General features: G+C 35.7%; 1 protein-coding gene across 1 annotated transcript in view; it reads left to right on the top strand.

The window, feature by feature from the left end:
• Positions 1–24,508, top strand: part of CEP112 (centrosomal protein 112) — a 373,877-nt gene that overhangs the window by 3,609 nt on the left and 345,760 nt on the right. Inside the window, exons 2-4 of the mRNA XM_031468925.2 lie at positions 3,133–3,246; positions 5,763–5,953; positions 7,842–8,014. Coding sequence (XP_031324785.1) covers positions 3,141–3,246; positions 5,763–5,953; positions 7,842–8,014 — 470 coding nt within the window. The 5' untranslated portion in view covers positions 3,133–3,140. The remainder of the gene's footprint in view (positions 1–3,132; positions 3,247–5,762; positions 5,954–7,841; positions 8,015–24,508) is intronic.

Below are 24,508 nucleotides of genomic sequence, written 5' to 3'. Positions count from 1 at the left end.
GGGCCAGTGAGGACTAAAGTAGGGCAAGTCCGCAGCAGGGAGACAGGCTGTGGCAGTAGTGTAAGTAAGTGGTGGGGAGGGCTGTCTCAGAGAGTGGCAGTGAGAATAGAGAGACAGGCAGGCTTTGCGGTATTTCTGAGTATTTGCTGCTATATAGCTCATGGGGGTTTAGAGAATGGAGGGGAAGGAGTCAGCGGAGATGGCAGGTGTGAGGCGGTGGGGAGGTAGCTGACGGGTGATGGGGTACTGGCCGTAGGGAGGAGAGTTCATGCTTCTGACACAGAGGCAGAGCAGGTAAGGCTGTGTTCTCTGAGAGGGGAGCAGAGAGGTGGAGGGAAGAGCATTTTCGGGTGTTACCACCTGACTATTCTTTTTCCTCTGAAGTAGAAGGTAAGATTTAAATGGAAAGTGAGGGGAGGCTGGAATGGGGCTTCAGGGGCTTTAAGATGTCTGCTGAGAGCTTTGTGGACTAGGAAGCGGTAAAAGACTCCTGAGAATTCTGAGGAGGCTGGAAGCTGCCTGACTGCAAGGCAGTGCCGTTTTTTCTCTAGCAGACCCTTCGTTAATGAATGAGGGAGGGTGTCAAGCGGTGACTGTCTTGCTGAGAAGAGAGAGAGATTGGGAGGGAGAGAGTTTTAGAGGATGAGAGGCTGATCAGATGGAAGGGTTTTGGTGGTGGCAATGACGAGAATGGGGAGCACTAGGTATATTCCCCACAAGAGGGGACTTGGGGGTTGAGGTTGGCAGAACAGTAGTGGGGAGGGGGCAGCGTGGATCTCAGTGACTTTCCTTCCCTGGGCAGGGCTGGGGGAGCGAGCGAAAGAGTCCAGGACGCGCATGCTGGTGGGAAGCTGTTCACCCCTGACGGCTGTGAGGGAAGTCAAGCTGGCCGGTGAAAGTTAGGGTCTGCTTCCAGACTGGGCAGAGAACTTTCTGTGAAGAGGCTGTTGACAATAAGATGGAGGAAACTGTGGTAAATGTTAGAAGCCAGTGGGACAGAGGGAGAGCTGTGGTCTGTGGAACAAGACAGCTGATGAGGCACAACAGAGATTTTTTCCAAATACATAGTTTGTAAGTAGAATAAATGACAAAGTGGGGACTATGTATAATGTAGAGATAGTCCACATGCCTACCAAGACATTTCAGCACTTAGAGGAACATGTTGAGTGTTGGATATATTTTTAACGTAAGGAATTTTGTCAGAACCTACTTTTCTGATTTTGGGGATTTACCCCCTTTATATTCAGTGTTTTTCTTGCTGATCAGGAAGAAATACAAGGACCAATGTTTTAAGTGTTTTGATTGGAATTAAAAATTTTACGTGTATGTACAGTTAAAACCACTTATTTGGTATATGGTGTTATGAATTTTTACACATGTGTGGAATAGCTTCTTATAACCTCCTGCACAGACAGCATGCAGGGCAATTCCAGCACCCTGTGTATTTTCCTTGAACTACCGCTTTTTATTCAGACACCCCTCCCAGTGCTAACTCCTCTGAACCACTGATCGGTTCTCCACGCCTGTATTTTTTGCCTTATCTAGAAGGTCATACAAGTGGGTATTGTCATATAGTATATAGCCTTTTGAGAATGCTTCTTTCACTTATCATATTGCATTTGAAGTTTATCCATGTTTTTGGATGTATCAGCGTTCCTTCCTTTCTGTTGCTAACTATTGTTTCATTGTGTGCGTAAGACCACAGTTGGTTTTCCATTTCCCAAGGAAGGGACATTTGGTTGTTTCCAGTGTTTGGTGGTTACAGAAGAAAAAAGCTGCTATAAACATTACATTAAGGTTTTTCTGTGAATATAGATTTTGCTTCACTTGGATAAATACCTAAGAGTGAGATTTCTGGGTCACATACTACGGGTATGTTTCACTGTGTAAGAAATGGCTGAACTGCTTTCCAGAATGATTGCACCGTTTTGTATTCCCACCTGCAGTGTGTGAGAATTCCTGTTCCGCGTCCTCAGCAGCTTTGGTATTGTTTGCGTTTCTAATTTTGGCTGTCCTGATAGGTATGTAGTGGTATCTCATGGTGGTTTTAATTTACATTGCTCTAATGACTAATGATATAAAGCATCTTTTCACGTGCTTGTCAGTTGTATATCTTCTTTGGTAAAGGAACTAACTTTTTGCCAGTTATGTTTATTGGGTTGTTTGTTTTCTTGTGGTTGAGTTTCAAAAATACTTTATATATTCTTGATATACGTCTTTTGTGAGTTATATGATGTGCAGTATTTTCTCCCAGTCTGTGGCTTATCTTTTCAACTCCTTGACAGAGTTCTTTGCAGAGCAGAAGTTTGTTTTTGTTTTTGTTTTGTTTTGTTTTGGGTTTTTTTGTGGTGAAGGAAAGTGCAGCATTTATTGCAGAGTGCCAGGCAAGGAATCCAGGGCAACTGGTGCTCGAAACACCTGAACTCCAGAAGATTTTTAATTTTCATGAAGTTCAGTGTATTGATTTTTTCTTTTATGGGTAGTGCTCTTAGAATTGTATCTAAGAAATCCTTGACTAACCACCCCAGATTGTGAAGATTTTCTTTTATGTTTTCTTCTCAGAGTTTTATACTTTTACATTTTACACTTAGGTCTGTAATTTGTTTTGAGTTAATTTTTGTGTGTGAAGTGTGAAGTTTAGGTTGAGGCTTACTTATTTATTTATTTTTGCATGTGGATGCCCAATTGTTATAGCATCATTTGTAAAAACTATTGTTTCTCCATGGGTTGTACCTTTGTGGAATATCAGTTGTCCACATTTGTATTGGTGCATTTCTGAGCTCTCTAGTTTGTTCCATTGCTCTGTGTTTCTTATCCTTTCACAAACACCACATTGTCTTGACTGCTGTAGCTTTATAGTACATCTTAAAATCAGGTCATGTGAGTCCTCCAGATTTGTTCTTTTTCAGAATTGTTTCTGCTATTCTGCTTCCTTTAACTTTGCATATAAACTTTAGAATCAGCTTGTGTATGTTTACAAAGAATACTGCTGGGGTTTTGATTGAAATTGCATTAAATCTACAGATCAGTTTGGAGATATTTAATGCTAATGAGTTTTCTTTGATTCTTTTTCATCAGTTTTGTTATTTTCAGTGTACAGATCTTAATATTTTAATTTCAAATCTTTTACAGGCTGAATTATGGAAATGGGAAGTGAAGAAGAAAAATGGGAGAAGCTTGATGCGGAATTTGATCACTTTGTGGTAGATATGAAGCCCTTTGTTCTAAAGTTACCCCATAGGTCAGGTAAGATGATGTTGAAAAATTAGATTCTTAAAATTATTTTTCTTTGTATTATTAAGTCAAACCAATGACCTTTCAAAATGAAAAGAAAACTGAATCCCTTTAATTAATAGTTTTCATCTTAAGCTGATGTTGGATTGTTTTCTTTGAACTGTTGAAGGGTAAATAGAAATTTAGTGATTATGTCCTACTAAACTGTGGAAAGGTCTTATTGTAAAACCGTTTCTCATATGTCATGAGCTTTAAGTGCATGGGTCTTTAAAGTTAGCTACAACTGTTTTTTCCTGCATCTTTCCCTCCTACCATGGAAAAGTTTCCTCATTCAGGAGCCAACTGTCCACCTGTCTCTGACCCTTGTTTATTAAAGCAGAAAAGAACCTATTCTTCTTACATGCTTATTGGTTGATTGAATAAAATCATGTGTGAATGAGTTTTTGTTGCTATCTTGTCTCCAATTCCTAACCTGTTATCCTTAATTGTGGAATGAGAGTCTTTGTCTCGAGTCAGAGATTTTCAGGTAATTTTTAAGGTTTATCAGAGAGCAACTGAAGAGAGTTTGAGGAGCTAGGAAGATTCTCTGAGTCACAGTAGACATAAGGCTGGCTGTAAGGGAAAACCTGATTGATAGCTTTTGAATGAAGGATTAGGAAACTCTTTTACCCAAGTTTTGTCGAAGTTCCCTGTTTCTCTGAGGTATCTGAGTGAAATCTGTGTTCACAATGAGGAACTAACTCAATATTAGGTATTTGTTCCAGGGAGCTGCCCTGGGAGAAGGGAGGGTAGCATCCGAGTTACGCGTTCTGCGCTCACGCATCCTACCAGGGCTTGCAGCTGCGCAAGTCCAGGGTGGCTTGGTGTGGTCTTCCCTTCCTGCCTCTTCTACCCCCGTCTCTTGCCTTGTCGGATGGTAACTTCTTCTTTCTTCCTCTGCTGTTCTTCAGAATGAATACTTCACGTCCTGTGGCACATTCACAATTAGTTGAATTAGTATTTAATGACACTTCTACACTGTATCCTCTTCTGATATTCATTACCTTTTTTCCTTCTTGTCCTAGATCTGCTGATCAGGATAAATGTGTACTAAATCTCTCATTATAAATGTACTTTAAATCAAACTATCCTCATATTTCATCTTCTTTTAAAAACGGGTTTGGGGTACATAGAATTGGATTGATTGTAATCTTTGGTTCATGACTCATTGTCAGTATGTATTGGTACATCCCTGGCCCTCTTTTATTTAATTTCATAATGAATGCTCACATCCCAGTCAAGAACCTGAACATTCATAATAACTTACGTCTTCTTATAGCTAAGTTCTATTTTTGATAATGGGTTTTCCTCAATATTTTAGATAGAGGGATGATTTTTTTCATTAGCCAAGTTGTTGTACTAAATTCTGTTCATTTGAATATTGTATAGATTTCAGCTTGCTGTAGGGCTAATAAAATACATAGTTTGAAAAACTTTACTTAAGTTTATCAGTTTTACTTTGTATTTTCTTTTTGCACAGAGTGTGCCCAATATTTCAAGAAGTTTATTTTGTGATTATATGATTTTCAAAGCTGAAAATACAGAAGCTTTTCAGAGTTCTGTAGTGATAAATCCAGTGTGAGCAAAGTAGTAAATCCGCCCCAGTGAATTTTGTAGGTAAAACAGTAAATGAATATGACCTTTAGAAACTAAGAAATTAACGCAGATTTGTGATTTGTGTTAGATATATAATCCTCATATTGAGTTAGAGTGATAAAAGATTATTGTCAGAATAGTTTTCATAAGACCTAAAAACAATTCTGTGTCATGGCAAGGTAAGATAGTCAGTAGGTCATCATATATGGATTCAACTGGGCTATATTTTTAAGGTAGTTTTTAAAGGAATATTTTGCAAAATTGCATGTAAATATATAACCCTCAATTATTTTGAGAGGTTAAAAGGAAACCTTAAATAAATCAACCACAAATCCCTGAAAATTATCCGCTTTAATATATAAAACTTTTGAGATTTAATTTTAGATTAAGTTTAAAATACTTAAGTAAATAAGATTGCATTTTACCTCTCTTTTGGTTTGTGTGATTAGAATTATAGAAAGATTTTTCAGTACAACTAAAATTATTTTAGAGATGATTTTACATCAACATTTTTGTCTCAGAAATTTATTTGATAATAATCCTGATATTTTATTACTAGTTAACTGATAAAGTTAAACACTAGACAAGAGATTGGCAAACTGTATCCCCAGGACCACATCTAGGCTGCTGCCTTTTTTGTGAAGTTTTGTTAGAAAACATCCATAACCATTTGATTACATGTGGTGTGTGGCAGCTTTCTTGCTGCAGTGGCACAGTTGAGTAGTTGTGCCAAAAATTGCATGGTCTGCAAAATCTAAAATATTTACTGTCTGGCACTTTATAGAAAAAATTTGCCAGCCCCTGCTTTAGACAAAAGCAGATGTTTTATGGGTCTTTAATAATTTTTCATTTTCTGAAAGATCAAGTCCCTAATAGCTCTTATATATTTGTAGAGCGGCAGAGGTGTGCCCTTTGGATCAGAAAACTGTGTGAGCCTTCAGGAACGGGTGCAGGCATAATGGGCAGGAAGAACCGAAACTTGTATGCAAAGCTGTTACTGCACATGCTCAAGCGAGGGGTGCTGGAAGGCCCTTTCACACACCGACCCGAACCAGGGACACTAAAAACTTTACCGTCATACATGGTAGGTGCCATTGACCAAAAGATGTATTAGTTTGTTTCCCTAAAAGTGTCAATTTATCATCCCATTTGGGAATGGTCCTATTATTAAGTTACAAGTCCTAGATAATATGTTAGTTAAAACTATTTTTTGCTCTCTGATTCAGTTTTTTCCCACCTTGAGCAGAAGAAATCAGCTATTGGGCTCTGAGGGGACTATACTCAATTGATTTAGTCATCCCGCAGTATTCTACAATATTTCTAAAAATCTAAAAATGAATTTTTAAATACGGAGCCTTAATTTCCCACTAGTTTTCACTGTATTACATTAATAACAATTCATGTATATCAGTAAATTCTAGTTTATTAAGCTATTTATATGCATTATTTAATGTAGACGAGAGGTTGAATTGAGTGACTTCCAAAGTTCCTTTCTACTCTAGTAAAATGACAATAATAAGTTGGAGTTTAGATGTTATTTCCTATACTTCATTTGATTTCATTGTCAAATTCAGCTTTGTTACAAAGGCAGTTATAATTATGCTTGGGTGATGAATTGTCACTACCTTAGGCCTTGTAACTGTGAAATATGTCTTAGTTTGTATGGTTTTTGAATACTTAAGAAATCTAACTGGAGTACTAGGTATATATTTACTTAAATATATTGCTGTTAGGTATATATTTACTTAAAAAAAAAACCGCAAAATTCTTATGCAGTGCATTTAAGATTTTACTGTATTTTATCAGTTAATTCAACATTCAGTCAGGAGGAATGCTGCACACTGGATAATAATTTCTATTACCTACAGCAGAGTGCCAAAAGTTTTAATGTTGTCACCAATTGTATGTTAAAGTTGGGCCATACTTTTGCTTAAGATCAGTAGTCTTTGGGAGAGTAGTTACTTGACTTGATAATTGATTTTACATTGGAGTGACTATCTCATTTAAAAAGCAATTGTTATGCATGTTTGACTTGGGATAGAAGGCCATGTGTCAGCCCTCCCTAGAGAACAGCCTCTTGAGGGCTTTTGAATAGGATGGGGAGAGTTATAGTTAATGCAGAATTAATGCAGAATTTTATTCAGAAATGTGTCATGAAGCCCAGCTCACTTGAAGAGAAATAAATGGGCTAAAGTCATTCTTCTTAATGACTGAAGGAAGAACATTTTCTGAAACACATTCAGATGTTGAAATATGAGTATATTGTACCACGTTTTCCCATTCACACTCATTTCATGGAATCATAGGGAAGGGCTTTATTTTACAAATAATAATGTGTAAGTCTTGAATTTTTCAGCTAGTTTATGGCATGGCCTTAACTAAATTCCAGGTCTTCAACTCTGTTGTTCCAAATTATGAAGAGATTCCTCATTTTTATTTTTTCTTCCTTTTTTTTCTTTTTCCTTAACAGAGGTACTAGGAATTGAACCCAGTACCTCGTGGATGACAAGCATGTGCTCTATCACTAAGCTTCACCCTGCACCCACCCCCTCATTTTTATCTCTGATTTTTATTGATTATGATTTCTCTGCCTACTGATTGTGTGTGTGTGTGTGTGTGTGTGCACAGAGTGGTTAATGATAACAGAAGGAAGTAGGAGAGCACATGATTTAAAAAGAACTTTTCATAAGGCTAATATTCCTTTTACAATATAAATAATTATTATCAGATTTATCTGTTATGTAATTTTATCATTTATCAGATTTCTCATACAGCGCGAAATAAAATGTAAACCCATTTTATGTGTTTTAATATTTCACTGAATGCTACATGTTTATATATTTTTATGTAATTGAATTTAAGTTGAGTATTTGAAAGGTTGTTACCAAACTTGAAACTGAATGGAAATCTTAACTGATTATTTCATTATAGTGCATTTTGAAAGAATAATTTTTCTAATTTTTAAAAATCAGTCCATCTATTTTGATGAACCAAATCCAGCACAAGCAAAAAGTTCAAGCCCAGAAACATTACCAGACTGGGTAATGGGTGAGCTGGGGACAAGTGAGCACAAGTCAAATGAATCGTGGAAGCTTTCTTCTGGAGAAGATTACTCTTTGATGCAGTCACCGACTGATGTCCACAGGTATGCTATGAACTGGGAATTTTGGATGGGTTTCATCTTTCATCATTTAGCCTATCTTTGAAACTAGTTCATAGATTCCATTTTTCCTTATTTTTTTTTATGGTAAGTTGTTGGTTTACTTTATATTTTTGTTAAGGTTGAGGACTATGAAGGAATGTTGGGTAGGTAAAATAACAGTTTTGCTTTTCCATTTATTGTATATTCAAGATTACATCATGTATTTTGCTACTTTTTGGATACCTGTTAAATATTTGTATCTATTCCATTGCTTGGGAACTGTTGCCTGAAAACCTTAAAATAACACAATTCTCTGTTTTCCTTTATGACAAACATGAATTAGGAACATTATCAGTGACTTTAGCAAAATATAACGTCCTGCATATCCACCTTGAAGCTTATGCTTGAATTTCTCTCCTTTTCCCCCTCATTGAACAAGATTTGTTTTGATTTAATAAAACAGTAAATGCAAACATAAACCCCATTAAACTGCGCTTTCTTATTAGAGTACTAAGCTTAAATAGGATTTTTAGTACAAATGAAAGTAAACTAAGTTTTCTAAATACTGTTGTATTATAACTTTTGGCTTTTAGGAGGGATAGATTTAAATTGGACTTCTATCAGATTTTGAATTTTGTCTTTGGCATTGTTCCCTGAAATGTTAAAATATTGGACAGTGTCAGTTGACGTGTACTTTCCTTCATACTTCACTCCTCACCATTTTTTCTCTTGGTAGTTTTAATTTTTGAAATTTGATTAGGTTAACAATGTAATCTTTCTTTTCTACTATAATTTTTTGGGTCTGTTCCTTAATGGAATATAGGAATCTTATTAGTAATTTGAAATGTCTTCATAGTTGATGTAGTCTGGTTATGTTTTAAGACCTCAGATACTGTGGTGGAAAAGAATAAATGAACACAAAGCAAGAGGTCCAGTCCATAGGAATTTTTTTTTTGTTAGAAAGGGGAAACAAATTAATATGGATTAATACAGAAAGGCAACAAAGGAAGAGGTGATACAATTAAGGACATGTTTCAGAAGAGTAAGAATGAATGAATACATGAGTTCATAGCAGGTGGTGTTACATACTTATTTTTGCATTCATAGGAGATTTAGAAGTAGATGAGCTGTAATTGTGGAATTTTTGTTAGCCTTATAGCAGTAAATGGAGGTGTGAAGAGATTTTGGTCTGTATACAAAGAAAAATCCAGTTCTTGGTTTGGATGCAAAATCCATCAGACATTTGCCAAAAAATTTGTAGAGTGTCCAACTAAATACTGGATTCCTTTCTGGGTGTAATGAGTGTGGAGTTTACAGAATGAAGGTCAACTGAAGTAGTTTCTTACATCTTAAGAGCTTAGACCAGAGGTTGAAAATTGGTGATCTTCCTGGACTGAATGAATCATGTGAATAGATTTGTTTTGTTTGACTTACACAGTATCTCTAAAGATTTTTGAATCAGTTGTCACAATTAACAATTGGGGAATTTTGTATAAAAATCTAATTTTCTGGCTTATTTTAAAAAGTGGAGACCTAGCAGTCTTCCCCAAAGACAGCCATAGGTGGGAGCTAATAATACTTTTTGCTCCTTTCAAGTGTCATGCCTTAACTATTTCTTGCTAATTCCTGACCCTGAGTTTGAGGTCATTGCATTTATTAATGAGCTTGAGGGTTTTTTTTTGTTTCTGTTTCTGTTTTTTAAAGCAGGGTTAAGAGGAAATGAAGTATTTGTTTTTCCATTTTAGAGGAGTAGGGAAGAGAGATAAGTACTGGGCTAATTTGAATACAGTGGTGTGTGTAGTTGTGGAGATATTTGTAAAGGTTTAGTATGCATAAAAGTGGGGTGCAGGATAGGAAATAGACTTGAGATCTCCAGGGAGTCCAGGTGAATGGGACTTTTTCTTTATCAGAACAGAGGATAAAGTTTGAGAAAATACAGTGAGAGTATTCTTCAAATATTACTCAGTGATTTTTCTGAATGATGAAACCATCATAAAACCTCCACAGCTTTAACAAATAACATTTCTCTTTGTTGCTCAGCTATAATAAAATGACATTTTAATGCAAATGACTCGAACATGAGGTATTAGTTATCAGTTACGTAATAAGTAGTTAATGGAAAAACGCAAGCAGTCCTTCAGTCCTGCTCAGTCCTTCAGATCTCACAACTTCAGAACAGCCTTACCTGGCACCCCAGTCTGTTTGGGTGACCCTTTTATTCACACCACAGTGCTATGTGTTTCTTTGTTGCACTCATCACATGTGCAGAGGTTTCACATCAGTCCTTTGTGCTAGACTGTAACTCTCATGAGGCAGGAACTGTTTTTTTTCCTGTTGGCACTGAATTCCCAGTGCCGAGCACTGGGCGGGAATCTGTCAGGAGCTGCATGGGTCTTTCTTCTTGGTGAGCACACGCGTGGAGGAGTGAATGGGCTGTTAGGCACTGCCACACATTTAATCTGTTCGAATCCCCTCTGAGACAGGTATATTGTGGCAGAGAGAATGGACCAGAAGGATTAAAAAAAAAAAACTTTTAGAAAAAGTTGAGGGAAGGATAACTTTTAGAAGTGGAGAGAAGTATGGACATAGGCTGTAGAGATGCCCTTCACGTACCGTGAGGAACATAGAGACAAAGCAGGAACCGAAAAAGACAAGTATCTTCTTAGTCAAGTGTTAGAATTTCACTAAGGCTAAGGCCAGTTAGGGCTGCAAAAATGAAACTTCTTGGGGTATCTTTTCTTATATGCTATCCTCTCATAATTCAATTCAATTTATTTTAAAATTTTAATTTGCATGTACAGTAATTAACCGATACTTGTAATTTTACATACATGAAGGCATTTAAAAACGAAGCTAACATTTACTTTAGCTAAAGGCAGCACCACTGATTTAAGGCCAAATACATAATGTGTGAGATCAGATCAGAAGTGATGGTGAAATCTATTGATGGTCTGTCTTAATATTTCTTTTCTAAAGTTGTTCCTTTACTCCGAGTGGTCATACTGTGCTAGTGAAAAAGTTAGAATCTGCTAGTGTTGACCTAATACATCTAATCAGTTCTGCAAGAAATTGTTTTAAAAAGTTTAAGAGGCTTATAATATTTGACACATGTATGTTTTTATAGTGAATAATTTATTGTTACTTAGAACTGAAGTTTAATGCTGCCTCATAAATTTTACAACCACTTCAACTTGTCCTTTGAAAAACCTCTTTAATCTTAAAAGATTTCCCCCCTTAGTGTTTCTTTTTTGATCACTTTATAAAATCCTGCTTTACTCAGACCTTTTTGTATGTGAAGTATTTCTAATGGCATTTTAGATTATGCTGTTTGTGTCCTAGCCTTTTTATATTATTAAAGGTGCAGAGTCCTTTTGAAGCCTCTTTGTTAGGACTCCCTATTCAATAGAGATGGCACCTTTCCTTTACCTTTATCCTTCCTGTAGGGTACGGTATGTAGTCTCGTTCTAGACACGTTAGAAGTAGTATGAGATCATAGTCTAACAGGCGCATCATCGTGCTTTTCCTCACCAAATACCCATTCCACACTAGTAAACTTAGCATTTCCCTTCAGACGGTTTTAACACAACTAGTCCTGACTTGGTTTTATTCTTTACTTTCCTTTTTCGTGGTTCTTGATTTAAGGTTATTTTATTACTCCTGGTTTTATTTTAGAAAAACCACTTTACAAATTGCAGTGCCGTTTTATTAGAGATCTGTTATTGTATTTTTATGTCAAATATCTGCTTCTTTTCTTGACGGTGAAATACTTGGGTTATACCTGAGTTTGGACCATGGTTTTATAAAATGTTACTAATGAGCCCGTAGACTTAGATCTCCTCCCTGTATGGTTTGGTTAATTGCATTTTAGTTCTATAGCCATGAACTATATCCGTATAAATTACTTCCTGGTCGTCTTTCAGATGCTTATCATTGAGAGCTGGTAAAGACCTTAATTTTTGTTGTAGTAGACAGACTTCCAGGTGGCCCCATTTCCTGTTCTGGGTGTTCATAGCCTTGTACAATCCCTTCCCCCTGAGAGTGGGCAGGACCTGTGGGTTGCTTCTAAACAATAGAAAATGGCAGTGGTGATGGGACGTCACTTCTATGGGTATATCACAATATATAAGACTCTGTCCTGCTAGCAGACTGGCTCTAGAGTCTTACTGTCTTTTCCTTGCTGGCTTTAAAGAAGCAAGCTGCCACGAATCCTATTGTCATAAGGAACTGAATGCTCCTGACAACTGTGAGAACTAGGGGAAGCAGATTCTTCCCTAGTTGAGCCTCCAGGTGAGATCCCACCTCTGGTCAGACCGTGATTGCAGCCCTTGTGTGGCCCTAAGCAGAGGACCCAGCTCCACTGTGCCTGAACTTCTGACCCACAGAAACCGTGAGCAAATATATGTGTGTATATTTAAAGCTGTTAAGTTTGGTGATGTTATGCAGCAATAGATGACAAATACAATTTTTGTCCTCATTTTAGAAAATTACACCATCTATATACAATACGTGCTTATAAATATCTCAGTGTAGAACTGTGAAGAGTAAAAAGTCAAAGTCCTTCTCTCCATGTTCTTCTTACTCAGCTTTCCTCAGGAGAGGTAATAGACATCAGCAGTCTGGCGTGTGTCATTCTCCAGTACACACATAGCCATGCATATGTAATTAAGAGTATAAATTGGCTTGTACTGTGTGTATTGTTTTTTTGTCACTTAACTCTGTCTTAAACCTGTGTCGTGTAGCTTGTGTAACCTTTTTACTGGCAGATAATATCCATAGTGTAGATTTACTGTAACTTAACCTGCCTCTGTTGTTTTTGATTCTTTAGTTTTATAAAGAAAGCCTTAGTTAACTTCCTGGTACGTATATCATTATGCACTTGTGTGTGTTTGGGCTATTATTGACTCCCAGAAAAGGAACTGCTATTTCTGTAGCTAGGCACATTAACAGATTTAATGGATGAACTGTTGGTGGGATTATGAGTAGGTTCAACAGCTTGTGCAGAGGTAAACAAAGATACAAATGGGCTGGTATGGAAAGATCTCTATGATATGTAAAGTTCAAAAGAAGTACATCAGAGTGTAGTAAGCTTCCATTTGTGTGTATGTGTGTGTGTATTTTAAAGAGGATATATGGATATATATGTACACATATGCATGGACTATTTCTGGGTGCCACATATGAAAAATTGTTTTACCTTTAGGGAGTGGGATTAATCTGCTATGGAAAGTTCAAACTTTTTGTTGTACATATGTCTATGTTATTTTTGATAGTCACACACTTATTTTTTGATAGATAGTGTCAAGTTGCCCTCCAAAATACTATCTTATTAAAATGCCTGGGCATACACATCATTAATATTAGTGATGCCCATTAATAAATACACTATATATAGCAAAAGACAGATTTAAACGGAAGAATGAAAATTTCCCAATAAACGCTCTCAGTGTTTGTGGATTCCACTTGCTTTTCTAATTTGTTAAAACAGGAACCAGATGAGGCAAGTGGTACACTTATGAAGCACCTACTGTATGCTAGATACTATTCTGGAAACCTTTTATAAGTTACCTGATTTCACCCTCTCTGTAATTCTATGAGGTTGACATAATTGCCTTTTGTATTGTTAATGAGCTAACAGCTTCAGTAAGGTCAGTAAACCTTCCCAGTGATGGAGTCAGTGTTGGAATACAGGTCTTTATGATTCCAGACCCTGCGATCTTTCTAGTATACCACGTAGACATGAGTACTTTATGCAACAAATATGGAAATTTTAATCCGTATTTTTTAATCCATTTTTTTGTCTACTTGAGCTGCATCAGCAATCTTGGGCGATGGTGCCTTTGTTCTTGGTTATTTCTAGGTTGAGCTGAAAGGAGGCAGTTTGCCTGTGTTCAGATACCCCTTCCGACACTTGTCAACCATGTGTCCTCAGGCAAGTTACTTAATTTTTCTGAAGTGCAGTTTTGTCATTTGTAAGATGGAGATAGGGGTAGTACTGACTTCAGAGCTGTGAGGATGCAGCACTGCAGGTAGGGCCTTTGACTCAGGACCTAACACTGTGAAAGTGGCCGCTGTTGTGTGGTGATGGTTATTTTAATAGTTCATACGGGGTTTGCTTGTTAGATTGACTGGTTTTTTTTTTGGCTTCTCTAATTAAATCTTATCTTCCCAAAGGCTATTGTCTTAAAATCCATTGGTCTTTAATTATTTTCAATTAATAAAAATCATTTTGTGTTTCTAAGAAAAAGAAATTAATGGCTATGCAGAAAGATTCTGATTATAGGTAAGAATCCTGCACACTCTCAGAACAGAGTGGTAATAGTATTTTAAAAGAGGCTTTGAAGCAATCTTAATTTAGGTAACTCAGCAAGTCCCCTTTTCCAGGACAGAAGGAACACAGTGTGGCTGGCCCTGTTTTTTAACATTTTATCACACCATGTGTTGGAAGCTGCCTAAGTACTATTAGACTTTAGTTCATGTCATTGTTACGTATTTTTTTGTGTGCATTATCCCAAAGACAGACAAAGATAATAGGATGTATTCTCTTACAGTTCTGTGAAATAAGTTTTGAAGCTTCTTTTTAATGGCTTGTAATTATTTTTATGACTTTTCAGTGAAGGATGATTTGGTCTGATAGCTAATCACTAAAGTGCAGTTAGGTTCTGGGATAAAGAAAGATGAAAAAGAATGATTTAATACTACTTATTATTTTTACTTGAAACTTTGATGAAGAGTTATGAGCTAGGAGAGTGCAAAGAGGAGTAATGTTGAATCAACCCCAACCTTAAACACTGCTTTACAGTGGAAAAAACACAATTCTGCTTATTGTAGAGGAATTCATTGGTGAAAAAGAAGGCATTTAGATTTTTTCAGATGCCACTTTATAAAGAACCATCATCTAGATTATGTAAAAAATTCTAAGAACAAGCAGACAGAATTATTACTGTTATTCTGCCATATTAGATTTAGGTTAATGTGTATAAATTAAAGTTTTTATCTTTTAATTTATGTGATGTCCTCTAAATAACAAATATGTTCATACCTTTAAGAAAGGACTTGGAGAATAATTATCCTATTTTAAATGATCATAGAGGACTGTAATTTTTGCATCTTGCTTTAATGAGATCTTTCCCTGGGTTATTTGATGCCAGATTTTAGTTTGGAATGAAGACTCTAATTATAGGCCTGCCCTTATGGAAAATATGATTTGCTTTACAATGATCCTCTTTTTAATGTGGTTTTCCAGGAATGCATTGTGGCAAAAAGCTGAGACTGTAAGTCCTTTAAAAATGTCTCCCAGTATAGCTAGCCTTTCATTTGTGCAGTTTAAGAACATTGCCAGCAGATGGTGATCAAGTATAATGAAAATGTGCTTGTGGTTGAGTCTGTGCTATGTGAAAAGACATTTTTCTCTTTAAAAATATTGATTCAATTTTTAGTCTACATACTCAAACAACTATAGTAGATAGAATTTTTTTACTTTGTTGAACTCCATTTTTATGTGTAAATGGCACTAACACTATAAACAGCCCCTGCTTCTAAATTGTTGGATGAATTTATGGGGGAGCTGATTATTACCTTCCTTCCCAGGGATTCTTTATGTCCATTGGTGTAAATAAATATGGTTAGGATTACACATAGTAAAACATCGTTAAATGTTACTCACAAAAAGTACATTCATTTTATTTAAGAACTGCCTGTTGATTGGGCAAAGATATATTTTGCAGCAGTACATTACATGTATTCATTCCATTCATCCATTACACATTCTCCGGCAGCACAGTAGAGCACTCTGCAGTGGTGGAAATGTCCTATGGCTGTGCTGTCCACTGTAGTAGCCACTGTTCACGTATGACTGTTGAGCACTTGAAATGTGACTGAGGAGTTGAATTTTACATTTTAATTAATTCAGATAGCTATATGTGATCAGTGCCTACCAGAAGGGGCTTGGAGTTCTAGACTTGTGTCTTCTGCTGGACCATCATGAAACCTGACCTACTAGATGGAGAGCTGCTGTCTAGGTGGGGGTGGGGGTGGGAGTGGGGGTGGGGACTAGGAGTTGGGCATTGGAGCACACAGACAGCCTCTGCCACGGGTGAGACCATTATGCCATGCTTACTTGCAGTTTGTGGGTGTCTCCCTTCTTCAGTGAAGATCACCCATGATCAATATCCCATTGTTTTTCTGTTGGTCAGTGTAAGGTTTCAGAGGAGCTCTCCCTAACAAATCTTTTTGGTAGAAAGAAAAATTAATCATTTTTCTTAAATTAATGAAAAATTGATTTTTTTCATTATTTTGTTTCATTATTGATCTTTTTCATTATTTTGTTTCGTTATTTTGGATAGAACATTTAGTATGGTACAGATATGGTTAGTTTGATCTTTTTGATAGGATGGGTGCTTGTTAGGTAGACATTTAGCCTTGAGCTTTAGAAATAAGACTGCTACATATGTGAAGAGTGTTTCTTAGGATCCTAAGTGAAACAGTACGTTTCATACACATAAAACTACTTAGCTACTCATTAATTTTCAATGTTAATGTACTAATTAAATATCATTCTTAGCTGTTTACCAAGGCAAGGCCGAGTGGCAATAATTTGTAACTGAGATGGAATAGCTTTGAAAATAATGGACTTGTACTTCTGTTAGGGTTTTTTTTTCCGTCATAGAGTCTGATTTTTGAAAAATTTAGTCACTTTTTCCTTTAAAAATTTTTTAATGGGTGGGGCTTTGTAATAAGTATCTTTTTATTTCACAAGCAGATTTCTTTTTGTGAGATCATAGTATTGAACACTTTAGTTTTGATTGTCCTTTTAAACAAAAAAGGATGACAGTAAGCTTATATAAGTGAATCATAACACTTAATTATAGGGAATTAAAATAGTGATTATTGATACTGTTAAGCCAGAGATATGTTAATAAATATTGATTTAAGTGACTTTTAAAGACGGTTTTTATTTTTAATTTTAAAATCAAATGTGTTATTTTAAAGTAGGAAATGGGAAAATACGAAGTCTTAAAATGTTTATGAATCTCTGGTCAGTTTTTAGTTTTGCCAAGCTTCTCATTTTTAAAAAATTTAGTTTTTTTTTTTTAAAATAAAGTTCCCTTTGAAAAAGTAAAATAAAAATGTTGTGGATCATTGGAAGTTATTTTCATTTTCTTTCAGTGTTATTTGATACTTTACTGCGGTATTGATTGTTGCTAATAATTTTTACCTTTTGTTGATATTTAGCAATACCATAAGAAGACTATTCTGCAGATGGTATACAACAGTATTACCTGCTGTGCAGATGAATGCAAAGACATGAAATCTAAAGTTAGTTCTTATTTTAGTTTTCTAATCATTTATAATGCAGTAGTTGTGCAGTAGTTGTATTACTCTTAAAATGTTTTACAACCATGAAACGTAGCATATATGTAAAAGTGTATGAAAATGCACACAGTTTAAAAAAAGTTATAAAATAAATATCCCTAGACTGTTTACCCAGCCAAGAAATGGCATATTCCAGTACTCCAGGAGGCCTTCCACTAGTGCCTCCTCTTCCCTTCTCCTGGAAGACCACTGTCATGTATTCTGTGGGAATCATTTCCTTGCTTTTTTTTTTTTTGAAATTTATATAAGTGAAATCATACTGTATATATCATTTTGAAGCTTACTTCTTTCTCACTGTATTTTTCAGATTCATCCATGTTAATAAATGTAGCTGTAGTTCATTCTTTGTTTTGTGGTAAACTCTTAAAATCAGTGTGTAACGTGTGCATCAAGACACCCAAATCTTAAGTGTAATGCTTGATGAAGTTTTGCAGAAGGAATACATCTATATAACCATCTTCTAGATCAAGATAGAGAACATCACCAGCTCTCCAGAAACCTTTCTCTTGCTTCCTCCCAGTCATTTATCATCCCTTCAAAAGGTGACCACTATTCTGCATTATATCACCATAGCTTAGTTTTTGGTTCATAAAGTATTTTCACTCTTTTCTAGCTTCTTTTGCTCAGCATTATGTTGTGAGATTGGTCCATGTTGCTGCATTTAGCAACAGATCATTTTTTTTTATTACTGTGTGAATGTATCACATTTATATACCCGTTCTACTGTTGTTGGATGTTTGGAGTTTTTCCAGCTTTTGACTATTACAAATAATTCTGTGAACATTTTTTACACATCTTTTTTAGTGCACATATGTACACTCTGTTGACTTGGAAGTATAATTACAGTAGATACTGCCAAAGAGTTTACCAAAATGTTACAGCAATTTAACATTTCCACCAGTAGGATTTCAAAGTCTGTGACTCTTCATCTTTACCAGTACTTGGTTTGTCAGTTTCTTTTAGTTTTAGCCATCTAGTATAGTGGATGTGTCTTTTAATTTGCATTTTCCCTCATGACTAATGATACTGAGCACATTTTTCTATGCTTGTTGGCCATCTGGATAGCTTCTTTTGTGAAATTCCTATTTGTCTTTGTTCACAAAAATAAAAAATGGTTTGTCAGTTTTTTCTCTGTTGATTTGTCACAGTTCTTTATATATTCTGGATACAAATTCTTTGACATATTTATGGCACATATCTTCTCCCACATTCACTGGTATGTTCTGTTGAACATTATAAATTATAATGTAATTATTTTTAGTCAGTTATCTCTAATATTGTTTGTGGGTTTGTGTCCTGTTTAAGCTTCCTTGCCTTCCAGTATTGTGGGGATATTTGCCTGTGTCATCTTCTAGAAACTTTCCTATTTTACTTTTCTCATTTAGGTATATGCTACATTGGGAGTTGATTTTCATGTATGAAGTGAGGTAGGAGTCGTTCCCCCACCCCCTCCTGTGGATAGCTAATAGCCATTCAATCCAGTATCACTTAAAAAAAATTCTTTCCCCACTACTGTGGTTGGCACCGTTATTACAAACCAGAAAAATCTTATTTGTGTAGGTTTCTAGATCCATGTTTCCTCTGTTGGTCTGTTTGTCTGTCTATGTACTGATACTACACTGCCTTAATCACTGTAACTTTAAAATAAGTTTTGATTTTTAGTAGTGTAGTGCATGCACTCTGGCTTTCTCTTTTAAGCCTGCCTTGTCTCTTTTTGGTTCTTTCCCATATTAATTTTAGAGTTATCTTGCCAGTTTTTATAACACATACTCACACATGCGCCTGTTGAAATTTTGACTAGGTATACATTGAGTCTGTAGACTCAATTTGGGAAGAATTAATATCTTTATAATAGGAAATCACACTCCAAGCCCCAGGCAAGTAGTGCTCTGCTTTCTATCACTATAGTTTTACCTTTTCTAGAAATTTCATGCGAGTGGAATCATGAGCTGTGTAGTCTTATGCATTTGGTTCTTTTGCTTAGCATATTGTTTTTGAAGTTCATGTGGCATTCTTTTTTATTACTGAACATTGATGCGTACATCACATTTGCTTATCCAATCACTGGGTATTTGGATTGTTACCAATTTTTAACTATTCTGAATAGTGTTGCTATGGCCATTTATATGATATTTTTGTTTGGACATGCATTTCTTTTCTGTGGATATCTAGCAGTGAATTGTGTGATAAGTGTATTTCTAAGTTTTTTAGGGAATTATCAAACCATTTTCCAAAATGGCAGAACCATTTCACATCCCCATTAGCATGTAAGAATGTTTCAGTTTCTTCACATCTTCATCTCAGAGTTTTAGATTTTGGCTATTTTAATGAGCATGCAGTGGGATCTCATTGTGGTTTTAATTTGCATTTCCCTGAAGACTAATGTTGCTGTGCATCTTTTCATGTGCACACTGGTCATTTGTGTATCTTCTTTGGAGAAATTCTATTCCAGTAGTTACCTGCTACCAACACACCCAATGTTCAATAATTACTACAGACATTTCTAAAAAGGAGAATAATAGGAGGTACAGAGGAGTCTATAGCATTTCTGTAATCCAGGTGGGCCAATGTTGGAAGTTCCTTAATTAAAGCTCAAGACTGAAGGATAATATTCCATGTCTCTTGGTCACTTGGTCTCTTTGATTGCATCTTCTGAGTTATCCTTACATATTCATGAAAGATAGTATGTGTTTGCAGTTGGGTAGTGTTTGCAGGTGAGTAGTTTTCTTAGTCTGCCTCCTTTCAGAAGAATTTTAGGGGTCCAGTGGCCCTTTTCATTCTGTACTCTGTCTTGTTCAGTCCAAGGGCAGTGATTTTCTGATACAATTTTCTCAAAAACTTTATAGACCTCCTGTGCATCTCATGTGTGTTCACTCCATTAGACAAAAGCCACATATACTAATCTCTTCAAGATAAGTCCATTTTACCTTGGGTTGCTTCTCAGAAGATGAAGGACAGTGTCCTTAAGTTTTCCAGAAGCCTTATTGTTTGAGAGGCACATGCCCTTTTTAAAGATATCAATGCATGAATATATAGTACTCTGATGTACTACTTTTGATCTTTTTTACCTTAATGAAAGGTTTTTGATTTATAGTCTTGGCTTTATCTCTAGGCAGTGCCCAAACTTAGGTTGGGTACTACTTCTTAATTTAGTATATTTTGCCATCTGGAGAGACTGAGAATTTTTTAAAACCATGAAGTCTTGGTTCTTTATTCTTTAATTGTCCTTAACTTATTACTCTCCTCTTGACTTTTACTGTAAGCAGCAAGAAATACTTTCCTTGGAAATCTCCTCAGCTGTAACACCTATCCAATTCATTTGGCACATTTTTCTGTTTTACATGTTACTGAAATGATGGTGTGGCTTTCTACCACTATATAGAAAGGATTTCTCAGTCCCTCTTGAGCCCTCACTGACAGTGTCCTCAAATTCCAGATTTCTACGAACAGCCTGTTCAAGTCAATTTTGTCTTTCTCTTACACTCTACTGAAAATCCTTCTAGACTCTAATACCTAGTTCAAAAGACACTTCCGCATTTTTAGGCAGCACCTCACTTCCAGGTACCCAAATCGTTATTTGTTATCTATTGCTGCATAACAAATTATCCCAAATCTTAGCAGCTTACAACAATAAACATTATTATTTCATGAACATAGCTTAGTTGGGTTTTCTGGCTCAGATTCACTTAAAAAGCTGCAATCAAAGTATGGGCTGGGGCTGTGATATCAGTTGAAGGTTTGACTGAGGGGAGAATCCATTTCTTTTCTCACTTATGTGTTTCAGAGGATTCAGTTATTTGTGGGCTGTTGGTCTGGGAGACTCAGTCTTTAATGGTTGTCATCCAGAGGCCTCACTGAGTTCCCTGGTTTAGAACTTCTCCATAGGGCAGCCAGAATATGGCAGCTGGCTTCCATCAAAGAAAGTAAGTAAGATGGAAGCCAGAGTCTTTTTGTAAGATAATTTTGGGAGCAATAAATCCTAGGGCCAGATGGCTCCACTATCAAATTCTATCAAATATTTATAGAATAGTTAACACCTCCTTAAACTCTTCCAAAATTGAAGAGGAGCAAATACTTCCAAGTTCACAGTGTAAGGCCAGCATTACCATGATACCAAAGCCAGACAAATGCACAAAAAAAGAGAACTACAAACCAATACTCCTGATGAATATTGATGAAAAAATTCTCAAAAAAATTCTAGCAAACAATTCAACAGCACATTAAAAAGATTACACACCATGACGAAGTGGGATGTTTTCCTGGAATGCAAGGAAAATTTGACAGATGAAACTCAATCATTATTTTACAGCACATTAACAGAATAATGGGAAAAAACACATGACCATCTCGATGTATTAAAAATGTGACAAAATCTTAACATTTAAATCATTTAACAAAATAATTTAACAATGATTAAAAATACTCAGCAAACTAGGGAATAGAAGGAAACTACCTCAAAATAATAAAGGCTGTATATGAAAAGCCCATAGCTAACATCGTACTTAATGGTGAAAGAAAAAGCTTTACCTTTAAGATTAGTAATAAGACAGGAATGCCCACTCTCATCACTGCTGTTCAATATAGTACTGAAGTCCAGACCAGAGCAAGTAGGCAAGAAAAAGAAATAAAAGTCATCAAAACTGAAAGAAAGAAGTAAAATGATGTCTGTTCACAGATGATGTGGTATTATATATATAGAAAACTAAATATTCCACCAAAACTATTAGAACTAATAAACAAATTCAACAAAGTAGCAAGAATACAAAACTAGCACAAAAAAGGTTGCATTTCTGTACACTAAGAATGAACAATCTGAAAAGGAAATTAAGAAAACAATTCCATTTGCAATAGTATCAAGAAGAATAAAATACTTAGGAATAAACTTAACCAAGGAGGTGGAAGAGTTGTACACTAAAAAAATTATAAAATATTATTGAAAGCAATTTTAAAAGACACCAGTAAATGGAAAGACATACTGTGTTCATGGTTTGGAAGACTTAGTATTATTAAGCTGTACAGTACTACCCAAAGTGATACATAGATTTAATGCAACACCTACCAAAATTCCAGTGGCTTTTTTTTTTTTTCAGAAAAAGAAAAATCCTCGTTAAAATTTATATGAAATCTCAGGTGACACTGAAAAGCTGAAACAGACTTGGAAAAGAAAAAGAAAACTGGAATTCTAACATTTTCTTATTTCAGTGCTTACCACAATGCCGCAGTAATCAAAACAGTGTGGTACTCACCTCTCACCTCTCAAAATGGCCATCATTAAAAAGTCTACAGGTAACAAATGCTGGAGAGGGTATGGAGAAAAGGGAACCCTCCTACACTGTAGATGGGAATGTAAACTGGTGCAGTAACTATGGAAAACAGTATGGTGGTTCCTTAAAAAACTAAAAATAGAGTTGCCATATGATCCAGCAATCCCACTGCTGTGCATATATCTGGAGAGAACTATAATTCCAAGGAATACATGGACCCCAATGTTCAGAGCAGCACTATTTACAAGAGCCAAGACATGGAAGCAACCTAGGTGTCCACTGACAGATATCCATTCATAGATATATTTTATATACATATATATATATATTTATATGTATATGGAATACTAGTTAGCCATAAAAAAGAATGAAATAATGCCATTTGCAGCAACATGGACAGACCTAGGGGTTCTCATACTAAGTGAAGTCAGTCTGAAAGAATGACAAATACCATGTGATTTTACTTATATGTTGACTCTAGAATATGACACAAATGAATTTATTTATGAAATGGAAACAGACTCACAGACGTAGAAAACAAATGTATGGTTGCCAAAGAGGGGGAAAGAGGTGGAAGAGAGGTAAATTAGGAGTTTGGGATTAGCAGATACAAACTACTATATATAAAATAGATAAACAACAAGGTCCTACACAGGGAACTATATTCAATATCCTCTAATAAACCATAATGGAAAAGAATATAAATTATATATATTCATATATATATATATGAATTAATCATTTTACAGCAGAAACTAACACAGCATTGTAAATCAACCATACTTCAGAAAAACCCCAAAAATAAAAAATGACGTGGTACTGGCATAAAGACAGACATACAGACTAATAGACTAGAATAGAGAACCTAGAAATAAACTCTCGCATATATGGTCAGATGATTTTTGACCAGGATGCCAAGACCACTCAATAGGAAAAGGACAATCATTTGAACAAATGATGTGGCAAAACTGGATAGCCACATGCAAAAGAATGAAGTTGGACTCTTACTTTTCATTCTATACAAAAATTAACTAAAAATAGATCAAATACCTAACAGTAAAAGCCACAGCTCTAACTCTTAGAAGAGAATATAGGGGGAAGGCTTCATGACAGTGGATTTGGCATTGATTTATTGGGTATGACACAAAAAGCACAGACAACAATAAACGAAACGTAGATAAATTGCGCTACATCAAAATTGAAAACTTTTGTGCATCAAAGGACACAATCTACAGAGTGAGATGGCAGCCTATGGAATGGGAGAAAATGTTTGCAAATCACTTATCTGAAAAAGGGTTAATACCCAGAAAATGTAAAGAATCCCACAATTAAACAACAACCAAAGCAAACAACCTGATTAAAAAATAGGCAATGGACTTAAATAGACGTTTCTCCAAAAAAGATATATAAGTGGCCAATAAGCACATGAAAAAAATCACGAATCATTCTGAAAATGTAAGTCAAAAGCATACTGAGAGACCGCCTTACATCTATTTAGGATGGCTACTATAAAACAAGCCAACAAACAAAGTAAATGTTGACAGGGATGTGGAGAAATTGGAACCCTTGTCCACTGTTGGTGGGAATGTAAAATGGTGTAGCTGTTGTGGAAAATAGTTGGAAGTTCCTAAAAAAATTACAAATACAATGATCAAATTACAAATATCATCCAGAAATATCCAAAAGAATTGAAAACAGAGACTTGAACAGATATTTGTACACCCATGTACATTGCGTCATTATTTTCAGTTGCCAAAAGATGGAAGCATCCCAAGTGTCCATCAGTGGATGAGTGCATAAACAATGTGATATATACATACAATGGAATGTTACTGAGCCTTAAAAAGGAAGGAAATTCTGA

This window comes from Camelus dromedarius, chromosome 16 (assembly GCF_036321535.1).
Source record: "Camelus dromedarius isolate mCamDro1 chromosome 16, mCamDro1.pat, whole genome shotgun sequence".
NCBI classification, from domain to species: Eukaryota; Metazoa; Chordata; class Mammalia; order Artiodactyla; family Camelidae; genus Camelus; species Camelus dromedarius.
The sequence above is the reverse complement of the archived record's forward strand: the minus strand, read 5'-3'. Positions and strand labels throughout refer to the sequence as shown.